The 12,862-nt window shown below is 42.2% G+C and overlaps 1 protein-coding gene across 3 annotated transcripts in view; it reads left to right on the top strand.

Annotated features, from left to right (window-relative positions):
- dennd1b (DENN/MADD domain containing 1B) overlaps positions 1-12,862 on the top strand; it is a 103,767-nt gene that overhangs the window by 32,181 nt on the left and 58,724 nt on the right. For all 3 annotated transcript variants that reach the window (XM_071486106.1, XM_071486105.1, XM_071486107.1), the window contains exons 4-5: positions 6,801-6,850; positions 7,870-7,989. In XM_071486106.1, coding sequence (XP_071342207.1) covers positions 6,801-6,850; positions 7,870-7,989 — 170 coding nt within the window. The remainder of the gene's footprint in view (positions 1-6,800; positions 6,851-7,869; positions 7,990-12,862) is intronic.

The raw sequence follows: 12,862 nt of genomic DNA, 5'->3' as shown, positions 1-12,862 counted from the left end.
AAGGTTTCATACCATCATACATTTTTATTCTGCATTATTTATTTTATTCCCCTCTCATAACCAAGGCTCAGCTGTCCTTGTGCCTTTACACATTGCAAATGAATGCATATCCATGCAAATTCTTAAAAAAGAAAGGCTGAGAATTTGAATATTTTGCTTAAAGCTGCACCCAGGTCGACCCTGCCATTCGGCATTTGAAAGCAGTGTGTCTGTTTGAATACTGAGAATCTCTCTTTGTCATGTTCGCCAGAGGGGCTGGGTGAGCGAACCAGCACCGGCAGGATGGGCAGAGATCGGCTGGGTAGCTGCACACAGACAGACTAATTGGGAAAAGGGGGGCGAAAGGGGGGACGAGGGGTGTTGGTAAGGGTGAGGAAAAGGTGGGGTATGCAGGAAGGGGGGAATCTAAGATGACGACAGGGGGTTTAAGAGGGAGGTGAAAGAGGACGGAGGATGGGGGATGGAGGGAACGAGAGAGAAGGGAAGGAAGAGGGGAGGTGATGAAGAGGGCACAAGAGCGTGCGCGAGGAAGAGGTGAAGAAAGGGTGAGTGGAGACACTGTGGTTTCCAGCGCTGATGTGTTAGTAGCCCTGCTGACTATGTCATTATACTGTTGAAGCACTGGCTGGATAACCAGGGTCCCCGCCTGCAAACCACTGTAGCTTTATACTGTGGTTGACATATATGGATGAGATAGCTTTGCACAAACCAATTTCCTTGCAGTTATTAAACATGTCAAACAGTAGCTACAACCTCAAAGTCTTCAGGCATATCTTTGACTCAAACAGAGCAGGCATATTCTCATATAGATGTCTAATTTGAGAAAAAATGCCCTGAGAAGTGCAACATTATTAATGTGAAGTATTTAAGTCAGCCGCCCAGTACACAGCTATAAAACTGCACCATGGTGTCACCATTATGTTGGATCATGATAGAGATTTAATATAACTAAGAGGTAATGAATTTTGAACAGAGTTGTGAGCAGGGACCAGCTGGGCTATTTCAAAGATTATGTATTTGTGTAACAAGGTGTATGAATCTCCACATTCCTAAAACTAAACTGTTACATTAGCGTTGAACTGGTATCTGTAGGGACTGAAGGTAAAAATAAGCAGTTTGACAATAAAATATCTTCTTTCAAGATCGATGCACTGGCATTTTTCTGGGGTTTTCAAGCGTACGTTGTGGTTTTCCTCCATGGATGGGGTTTGTTCAGTTGTAGCTTTAAGATTGAGAAGGGTAGAAACATTGTGGCTTTCATAGGGCTCAAAACTTTGCTTCATGGGTAGTTAATTAGACCCTGTGATGTGAACCTGAAGTTTTTGCAGCCTAGGTGAGTTATCTGACAACACATACTTTTCCCCTGATGGAATAAGTTTGAGAGCTATGAAGCAGTGAACATAAATCTACCTGATCATAGTTTAATTTTAGTTGATAGGAGTTGAATTATTGTGACCCTTCCTGAAATGTTCTGGCTCCATACTTTTAATGGTTTTTTTGTTGTTGTTAATGCTGTCATTGCACAGAAAGCAAGTTCAAACTTCACATTTCTGGAGGGAGGTTGTTAACCCCTAGAAAGAACAAAGTTGCTTAATGCCCGAGTCTTTTGATGACTTGTACACATTTTTGGACCTTGTGTGCTCCACTTCTCCAGAACTGAGTGTAGTTCACAGCTGAATTGTCATGGAGATGCACAGATGTGAAGCATACCGTGCTGTTTTAGGTGAACGTGTTTTACTACCTTCCCAGCTCTGATAGATTTCTATTCATTTCCATTTAGTTAAAAAAAAGAAATCTACTTGCAGAGACTTAACTTGAGTGCTGTAAGTCATCGCAGTGAACATCTTGTCTGCATTATTCTGAATTATGTTTTATTTGTGTGGTAATGTAGCACAGGCTTTTCAAATACGTCTGCACTTCTAATTGCATTACCAGGAAATAATAAATTAACTGTGACAAAAAAATAAAAGCAGACACGATGTACATTATGATGGACTGTACAGTGAAAAGGACATTCAGAAATATAAAACAGTACAGCAGGCTTTGAGCACAGCTGACAGTAATGTAAAGTACATGTGAATTGTAGTAATTGGCTAACACATGCAGAAACACTGATACAATCCTTTCAGAGTCTGCTTCTAATATTGGTATACTAGTGGTACATTTACAAATTTGCCTGACACCAGTCTCCATTCCTCCTAAAACTACATCCTGTATCGAGGGCTCTGGGGGCCAGGCTGCACTGAACTAGGTTGAGTTACACTGGGTAGCTAGCTAGATTGATCTGGCTGCAGTAGCCAGGGGAATATAAAGCAGGGCAGGGGCTTAAAGTCTGATTCCCCCCAGGGAGGAGTCCTCACTGCATGGGGAGAGGGGCATGAACCGGGCTGCTTCTCTCTCTCTCTCTCTCTCTCTCTCTCCCCCTACCTCTATCATTCTGCTGTTCTGTCCATACATCCAATATCTTCTCCATCTCTCTCCTCCTTGTGACATTCACTCTTTTCAGTCTCTCTGTCTGCCTCCATTTTTCTCCCTGACTGTATTTCTTGTCTTTTTTTTCTCCTATATTTTATTAACTTCAGCATTTTGCCCTTTAACTCCATCCTCGTTCCTTCCCTCCTTTCATCCACATTTTCTCTACCACGCTCTTCTGTCTGTCTCCTCGACATTTGCAAGCATATGGGAAAGTGAATATTGCTCATGAAGTTTACACCCAAAATTAAAAAGCCGTGGCTGATGCTGACTTTGGTATTTAATCCATTTATAAAGGTCACTTTTTTTTAACTGGTTAACATCATTCTGTCCTCTTGCTTGCTCTGATCTTAAAAGCTGGTTTTCCCCTTTTTAGTGATGGTGAGTGGCCAAGAGGGGAGGTGCATGTGTATGTGTGCTAGAAACAGTCAAGCTGAGCCCACACAGTATGATCTGTCACGTGTCAGATCCCCCCCAGTGCCTGCTGTACGCCTTAGACACATATAGCTTAACATGCTACAATTACTTCTAAAAGAATCAGGGTATAGCAGGAATAAAAGTGAAGTTTAGGCCTATTTTTTTTTAAGAGTAAAAAAAATGAGTGTCGCCCTGTGCTGCAAAGTTTGTTGCTCTTCCCTGCTGTATCATGCTATTCTGCTGGGGTATGGTGCAAAGCTGCACGGCGCTGCTGTGTGTGCTGTTGTAGTGTTGTGGTGCACTGATAGCAGGATCGTCCGCTGGGGGAACCCAGAGCATTCTGTCTCACTGAGTGATACCCCTGTCTCCACTCACGATAAACAGCACACACACACACACACACACACACACACACACTCCCTCACTCACACATACACCAGTGTCTGCCAAGCCCAACCTAGCAGCAGATTCCTCCCTCACCCCCCACCACCGCCCCTCACAAAGCTGCAAATGTATTAGCTGCCTCTTTTTCTTTTGTCTTGGGAAAATGGGAAGCAGGGGGAGTGTGTGTGTGTGTGTGTGTGTGTGTGTGTGAGTGAGTGTGTGTGCGCGCGCATGTGTGTGTGTGCATGTGTGTGTACATGTGTGCGTGTGGTAGTGGTGGGGTCCTTACTATACTAAGAAACTGTGGAAGAACACCCCCATGTGCCATTCCTGTTTAGATATCCCCATGGTATAGGGCCCAGTCATGGAGAGAGGGAAGCAGAAAGAGTAACACAGGTATTATGTGGGAAACAGAAAACAGACTGAGGAAAAGAAAAAATGTGAGTTTCATATCACATACAGTCTACATCTTTGGTTTTACAGAGAGAGGTGTTGGAACAGTAACACTGTTGAGCGCTGTATAAAGGGTCGATTCATCCAAATAACCAAAAAAACACATTTGCTCACTTACCTCTAGTGGTACTGTATGCCATGCAGATAGTTTTGGTTTTATTTGCCCAGATTTTGAGGTATCATTTTTTTTTATATATATATTTTGAGATATTAGTCTCTGTGGTCTCTTTGTGTATGGAACTGCTTTCTGCCAGAGAAATAGACCCAATGAAAACTTTTGACAGTGAAGTCTGTGGATTATCCAGAGTAATGGAGATTCCAGAAAGACATGCTGCTAATAAAACGTCACTTTTCAATTCTGCACTAAATTTAATTCCATTTGTCTCCTTTGTGTTGGGATGGAGGCAGAAATTACAGCCAGGGATATCTCAAAAACACCACCAAAACATAAGACACAGCTATCTGCATGGGTAGATACCACTTGGCAAGAAAATGTTTGGGTTTTTTTTATAACTTGTGTGAACTGACCCCTTACCACATTTGGTGCATTTGACAGTGTTCTGCAGACTGAGAGAGGCCAACAGGCATTTGACATTTTTCCAGTGCATATTCCACACTTTCAAAGCTTCTAAGTTCTCAAATGTGGGAATCAGTTTTATAATTATACACTGAATATCTTTAGGTTTTGGAAAGTTGGTCAGACAAAACAAATCATTTTAAGATGCTACCTCAGGCTCTCATGAATTTTGAATTTGATGAATTTGATGTATTGTAAAGAACTAATTGATTAAATGAGAAAATAATCAACGTATTAATTGATAAAGACAATAATTATAAGTTACAGCCCAGGATCTGTCTCACAAGGCTCAGCTGGTTAGTCTCTTTAATGGCTAAAGACAGTAGATTAAAAATGTCTATGGGCTATATGACGGTATATCCATGCTACTGATATGTATATATGTATATATGTGCTTAGAACACACACACACATACACACACGTCTGCTGTTTCTGTGACACATTACACACACACATAAAAACACATCACCTCCCATTGGTCCTGTATGAGATCAGAGTCTCTGCAGCCCCTTGACTGTCACTCAAACTCAAATACCTGATGTGGGCGGGGCTGTGACAACTCTCAAATCTGGCAAGTCAAATGTTTTTATTTGTAGGGAAAGCAAGTGTCTGTGTATGTGCGCATGTGTGTGTCTGTTTGGGTTTGTGTGCCATATGCAGTGCGCCAGGGAGGGCTCTCTGGAACATATTGGTGTGCGTACATAGTGGTTAATAATAGTAGCAAACGCATACAGCAATGGCAGCTCTGATGTGTGTGACAGCTTTACAGCCGCACACGCCAAGACACAGTCACACACATGTACACACACACACACACACACACACACACACACACAAACACACTCCCACAGCAGAGACAGAGACCTCCTCTGCCACCGAGCCCTCTGTCTTTGTTGAGTTCTCAATTTTATCACAGATCCTCATAAGTAAAAACAACCATTTCCCACCCACCCTGCCTCGCCCCCGGCCCCTCCCATACACGCCGTATGTAGGAGCATGCACACACAAACATATAGCCGAGTCAAACTCAGCCACCCACCCACACACAAACACATACAAATGTACATGCTTAACCACCCTCTCACATTGAATGCACAAAGTCCTTGAAGCAGGCAGGCACTCACATACATCATACAGTCAAATGCACAAATACACATGACACACACACACACACACACACACACACACACACACCCCCTTCTGTCATAGCTCATTGTTGCTGTTGCTTGCTTGTCTGTTGCAATGGTTGTGTTGTGCTGGGGTGGCAGCAAGTTTTGAGAAGGAGGGGCACGAGGAATCATAGACTGCTCCCCACGGCGAGGTCTTAGCAACAGTAGGCAGCAGCAGCAGACACCCAACCTGTCGTCCAGATCAGTCTCTGGGGGAGGCAAAGAGAGAGAGAGAAAGAGATAGCCAGAGAGATAGTGGAGCAGCAGCATCACTCTCAACTGGGATGTCTCCAGTCAGAAAGAAGAGACAGACCTTGGGCTCAGTGGCCGAGCTTGGCAGGCACACGAAAGTGGAAGAGAGAGAGAGACAGCAAGAGAGGCCAGAGCATAGCAGAGTGCCACCCAGTCCCCAGGATTAGTGTGTGAGTTTGGCAGAGCCTGGCCAGGACTGAGAGAGAGGTAGCAGGAAGACAGACGGCTAAAAAGACCTGGTGCCTGGCGTCTATTCTGGGCCAGGTTAGCAGCCAGAGAGATGAGGAGAGAGCGACAGACAGAGCGGGGACCTGGTGCTCGGTGGCTGCGTGGCTGGTCTGGAGTGGCTCACCCATATGGTGCTCCGCTCTGTTCCTGCTCCCTGTCTAAATCCATATGCCGCTGGTGGAAAGGTGCCCCCCTCTCCCCCACCTCCCCTCCCCTCCCTACCACCTCGCTTCAAGAGCATGCAGACCCTCACCCTCCCCACACCCCCCCCAACCCACAAGGGAGGTGTTGGGAGGTAAAGCCCTGAAGGCTTGTCCCCCACCCCCCTCCACCTCCCCCTCCCGTTCCTACCTCTTAACCCCTCAGAGCTGCTTAGCCCATTGTCACTACAATCTGCCACCATAGCCTTGGTGTTGTGTCTCCCCTCTCTCTCTCCCTCTTTCTCTCTTTCTTTCTCTCTCTTCCTTCATCTTTTCATCTCCTTTTGGCACCAGATAATCGATGAACTTATTAACTGCTAATTATTCAAGCTGTGGATCGAGGATCCCTCCCCATCCTTGAAAAAAAAAAAGGAGTCTTTCCACTGTGGTCTGCCAAATGAAGTGCTTTATATTGCCCATTCATTTGGATTAAGTGCATTTAGGCTGCAGTGTTTGGGATGTGAAGACTTTGTCAGATTGCTATCAGCACCGTTTAACATTAATCCTCATTTTGTTCAGCCAGTTGATAGCACCCACTTAGTGGAAGCCCAAGAGATCTTTATATTGAAATACACAGTTATTGTTTTCCTTGTGATGTGTTTCTCTAAAAGGGTGTGTGTGTGTCTCTCTCTGTTCTGGTTTCTCAGGAGGTCCTTCAGACGATACCAAAGTTCTGCTTTCCCTTTGACGTGGAAAGGTACGATTCCTCTCCCTACCTGCTTCCGTGTTTTTTAGCACTGCAGCTTCACATAGCAAGCACACACATCTACACACACACACACACGCAGATACATAAAATTATGTACACCTAGCTCTCCTCCCACTTACAGAGACACACATGCATTTAAAAAAGGAAATGAGATGATGTGTGTGTTGTGCATCACTCGCTCATGTCATGAACTTTTGAATTAATGTCACTCTTTGATACCATCACATGAGATATTTACTGACCGTCACAGTTTAATGATGAGTGCGTTTGCAATCACAAGTGGCATTTCTGATGTTAAACCCTTACAAAATGTTCCTGCATACGTTTTTAGAAAAACAACACAGACGTTAGCAAAATATCCCCCCAAGATGTAAATGCTGTGATGGGGAGGACACATGTTAGTGATAATGATGAGGTCATCAGTGACCATCAGTGGTCATCAGTGATCATATGTCATTTACAGTAGCATGTTTATGAGTGCATGTGTGTGAAAGAATTCAGAATATAAGGAAGTGTGTGTAACACAGGCCCGGTCAGGCCACCAGCTCTCTGAAAAGTACCGGGCTCTCATTTTCAGCATGGAAAATGACATGTTAAAATTCCCATTGTAAAGACAGAGGGGGGGGAGTGGAAGGGGAAGGCCGCATGGTCTTTTACTGAAGCTGAGCTGCTGCCATCTAGTGGTGTAGGGATGTACTGGGTTTTGCTGGAATTTACCTTGGGGTTAGAAAAGCTTTTTACAGTTTTTCAAGCAGCCGTACTGGAAATATGTGACATCAGATTTGGACCTTGACTGGATTTTTAGCTCATGGTGAGACTGGACTGTTAAATAGAGTTCATTTCTGATGTAGTTTGCCCAAACTGGTTTTTGAGATATTGTATTTTAAATTGACAAGATTTCATAGATTTACGTACTAGAGCCTACTGGATTCTGTTGATTATTATGCCTTTATGTGGTTTGGTCATTTATGAGTGTGTGTGTGTGTGTGTCTTGTGTCTGGTCCCAGGGTTTCCCAGAGTCAGGTGGGGCAGAATTTCACCTTTGTGCTGACGGACATCGACGGCAAACAGAGGTTTGGTTTCTGTCGACTCACTCAAGGCTGCCGGGTCTGCATATGTCTGCTCAGGTAGTGCACACACACACACACACACACGTGCACACGCGCACACACACGCATGCTCTCTTAACCTCGTTTTACAGTTTTTTGTGTGAAATTAATAAGGTCCATATATTTCTTTTGTATTCTTCATTCAAAATCATTTTGTCTCATTGCAATCTTTTACATATCATACACTTTGTAATTTCTAAAAGAATGATCTTTGATGTCCATAAATTAAACCAAAGACAAAACAGAGCCAACTGGATGTCCTAAAAGCTATTCTGAACAAATTCAAACATTTAAATTCAGCCTTTCTTAGTTTCTTTCCTGAATCAGAATCAAGGGAATTTCTGAAACAAGACTTGTTCAAACACCAGTGTCTTTATTTACTCATTCAAATAACCAAGACCTGGCCTGTCCTGCCCTTTTTCAAATTATCTGTGAATCACTGTCAGAACCAGGTTTTTTAAATATCTGCATTTATTTCTCAAGTGTGATGAAGAAAATTAATTTACCAGATCTTAGAAGTGAAAACAGATTTTTGAGACAACATTTTCATTCATTCTCACACTTCACACTGAGCTGCACTATGCCAGAATAACAAATTTATATTCTTATCTGCCCACACAAATATGGTAGTGATGTGCCTATAATTATCCAAAACTTTAGCAGTTTTTGATATTTCATAGGTGGATTTATCTTATCACAGGATACATAAATGAGGACACCAAACCCAGGAAAATTGCATTTTCTTCACATAATTACACTCCAACAAAGGCTATTATCATTTAATTCCCATGTAATTGCATGTTGACACAATGTTTTTACAGATGTAATTACCTTACCATTACAAAGAAGGAGCTCTCCAGTGCTAATCTCAGTTGACAGGCTTATGCACTTTAGACTAAACTGAGGAAAATGTACAAAATAAATCCATTTTTAATGACTGTATTAAGCAGTTTAACAAACAACAAACTGGAAAAGGAGCACAAAGCCTTTTTCTTCATCTCAGTGTAAAGCGGCACTCCTGCAAATGCTGCCCTCGCCTCTGTGTGTACGTGTGTGTGTGGGGCTGTTGATGGACAGTCGTGGGTTTGTCGCTGCCCTGATGAGCTGCTGTGAAGAACAGTGTCCCTCCTCCCCACACCACCCACCCTTCCCGGCCAGCTTCCATGGCCTTTGTGTTTCTTTTCTCTCCCTGTCTCTCTCCTTCTCTCTCTCCTTCTCTCTCTCTCTCTCTTCCTCCCTCTCTCTCTTTTCTCCTCGTTATTCGGCTACTGCCATGGTGCGACAGCAAAGACGCTTGGCCCATAATTATGCATGAAGCTTCGCTGCCAATTAGCAGAGGCTCCCCTGTCCCTCTCGCTGAGTTAGACATGCTAATTCATTTGACATATGATGTATAAAATTCATTATGCATTCTGAGTAGTTTGCATGGCTTACTTCATTTATAATAAAATAACGTATAGGAAGTTTTTTTTGTTTTTTTTTTTGTTTGTTTTTTTTAATTTGAAATTGTTTTTGTGCTTCCCAGTTGCATTTTCTTTTTTTCCGCTGATCTTTATCCCTTTGCGATCTTAAATAGCCCCACTGTGTCGTGAAAAGATAAGTGAACATTCTAGATATCTCATTGAAGAAATGTGAGAAATGTGTAAATTAAGTGCGTTCAAGGTTCTTGGTCAAAAGTTTATTTTCTTTGCTTATAATTATCTAAGCTGCTTCCATTCCAACATATTAGTTATTCAAGCCAGTATTAAAGAAATTACAACAGATTGACTCTGTTAAAAAAATATTGTGACCATAGAGGAATGGCAAAAATACAGATTATGAAGAATTATCAGTTCAAATTTGCTTGGTTAAGATCTAAAACATGAAGGCCCAGGCCTGCTAGTTTTTATTAATTTTATCTATTATATCCCATGGATGTAAAATAAAAGTAATTAAAACAGTTTGCGTTTGTGTGATTGTTGAAGTGCTGGGACCATAAAATTGTCACCTCTGCTTACGGGAGGAAGTGCCTTAATGAGTAGGACAGTTTTATATGTACAGCCCTTTATAGTCTCATTGCTAAAGCCATGGCCAAAAGGGCCAGGAAAAACATCCAAGAAAAAAAAGGCACGCACGCACGCACGCGCACACACACACACACACACACACACACACACACGCGCACACACGCACGCACACAAAAGAAAACAGAGAATTATAACTTGCTCTATTTTATATTATTATTCCCCTGTCTTCTCTTTGTCTCTCACACTTTGAAGGATTTTCTGTCGAACATGTGAGTAATTCAAAGATGAAAAATATGGATTTCCTCAGTTTTATTTAAAGGTTGGGGCTTTAGGATACATTTCAGAGACTGCAAAGCTCTGGTTAGTGGTCACTTACTGGGTTGCCGGAGGACACTTCCTTCCCTGTACTTAACCCTTGACCTGAGAAAGTAAAGATGTAATGAAATCTTCCACTGAGCCGTCTACAAAGTGTACGATGACTTACGGTTACAGGTGCCTGTGCATTAAAGGAAATTTAAGACTCATCTAAAGAGCAGGAATAAATGCCATGCTTAACACCTAACTGGTACTTTATGGTGCAAAAAGGGCTGAAAGAAGTGCTCTAGTATTAAGGTTTCATCAAACAACGAAGTACTGAGGTTTATAGGCATGATGTGTGAGTGTGAGGGTCCAAAATATTTGGACATTTTGTAGATGTTTGTGTTATTTCCCTCTAGATTTTCATTGTGGATGTATACAATGCTTGTCAAAACAAATTTTGAAAGACTTATTTCATCTCCATTGGTGTTTGCATGTGCTCCTGTCCATAACGGCATAATTAGAAGTTCCAAAGGCGCTCCCATGGCCCTGTCTTCTGTTAGATATTTCTGTGCTGTTAGGTGGTCTGAGTCTAGGATGGAGAGAGCACATCGGGCTGTGAGTGGGCTGCAGATTAACTGGTTCATTCTTTGAGTACATGGCACTTTGAGAAGACGTGTGTTTAAAATGGCAGGAGAGATTGCGGGGCCCCCACGCACTGAGCACTCCAGTGATGGATGCTTCTCTCTATCGGAGGATTTGCGAAGCACAAACAGATCTGAGCAATGAACTGTGACGAGTAGGAGTATCTCTCTAAGCTTTCCAAACTTTAACGTTACATCAACAGAGAGAGCAGAGCAGGGGGGTGGGGGGTAAGTAGAACAAAACAATACATCTTTAAGTTATATTTATTCCATTGCATTTGAATAAAGCATATAAATCCACTATTGTAGGAAGACGTTAGAGGAATATTGATAATTTGGGGTTGGCTGCCTCCACCAGTGATCATCCATTTTCCTCTAAAACAAAGGATTTACTGCACCTCGGTGTAGGAGTGTAATGACTGTGAGAACTGTGAGGCCTGACGGCTGCTCTGACAGCCAGAGTCCTATTTACATCCCCTTCAACTGTGAAAAATGAAGGATTAATGTCCAGGAGCCTGGCTTTTTAAATACCAGGCTTACAAGAGGCAGATAATACAAAGGCTTTGTTCTCCCCTTTGCTCATTATATCAGACTGAACTTTTTGTGTAATGGTTAAATGTACAATGACCCCATATGCAGATATTTGTGTTGTATGTCGATTGATGTGGCAGAAATAGGTCTTCAGGTTGATATCCGGTCAGCATGTGAATTAACATACGCATGTTTGACTTAGTTCTCCTGCGAGTGTGACCTGATTGCAGTAAATCTTCATGCAGATGTCAAAATATTGGCATGTTAAGAGGCTGATTGTTTCAGACTAATGGTCACTCAGCCCCTCTGATTGGTGCGCTTGGCTGCACTTCTCCGGGAACCCGGCCTGTCATTGGTCCCTTGCGGATTTAGCGATATGAAAATTTGCATTAGGTTCACTTTATTGTTTTCTTGTTGTCTGTTAATTCCAGTCTACAGAGCAGCCAGTGACCCATGCCCTCGAAACTCCTCACTCTCCTGCTAACTGCCTGAGCAGGACTTTGGCTTATAAACTCACTCACTCAAAACTCTGCTTATACAAATGTATTATTATATAACCACAGAAATGCAGATTTTACCTGTTTGTCAGATTTTTAATTTTAATGAAATTATAGTTTTAATTATTTGTATTTAAGACGTTGTTCACTTACTGACATCCACAAATATTCACTAAATTCAGTGAGCAAGTCCACTTTTGATTGACTGGCTCATTTGGCCACTAATTTATTTTTCAACCCTTGCATCAGGGCAAGTTAATGAAACATTAATGGGAGTTTCTGTTTATTTCATTACAGTGCTAAGAAGTCCTTATCCAGAATCATTATTCATGCAATGTTCAAACCTGCATGTTTAAACCCCCATCTAAATAAAAATTCAATACCTTGATAGGACACCATGTTTTTATTATTTGATTACATAACATTAAATGAACTGAGCCCTCACAGTTTTTATGCCAAAAGAAAATGTTGGCCATCTTCCACCCAGAAAGCAAGTCGACTTGGCCAAGAATATGTCAACTTTGTAAAGAAAGCCATGCTGCAGATGCTTTTAGCTTATGGTGGGTGTACTTAGTGATTAGCTTTAGCACAAACACTGCAGTATAAATTATTTTCAGCTTGTTAATGAATTTATTTATTTTACATTAATTACATAAGGCAAAGATTTTTTTTATATGTGAAGGGCATAAAAAGAAGCACAGAGAGGGGCAGGAGGAGGAGGTGGAGAAAGGAGGGAGGCAGGAGGCATCTTGGGCTGCATTTTTGTTAAGTCTGTGCATCTGGGAGCAGCATGCTTGTAAACCATAGCATCCCTCCGCATCACATGAAAGCTATGGTGTTTTTTTTCTTTCGTTAAAGAATCTAAACTCTATTGTTTTTTTTTCTGTCCTGCTTTCCTATTGGCTGAAACAGCAGA

The sequence above is a fragment of the Trachinotus anak genome, unplaced genomic scaffold, assembly GCF_046630095.1.
Source record: "Trachinotus anak isolate AG129_WGS33_773 ecotype Australia unplaced genomic scaffold, CSIRO_AGI_Tana_v1 ptg000010l, whole genome shotgun sequence".
Classification (NCBI taxonomy): domain Eukaryota; kingdom Metazoa; phylum Chordata; class Actinopteri; order Carangiformes; family Carangidae; genus Trachinotus; species Trachinotus anak.
The sequence above is the reverse complement of the archived record's forward strand: the minus strand, read 5'-3'. Positions and strand labels throughout refer to the sequence as shown.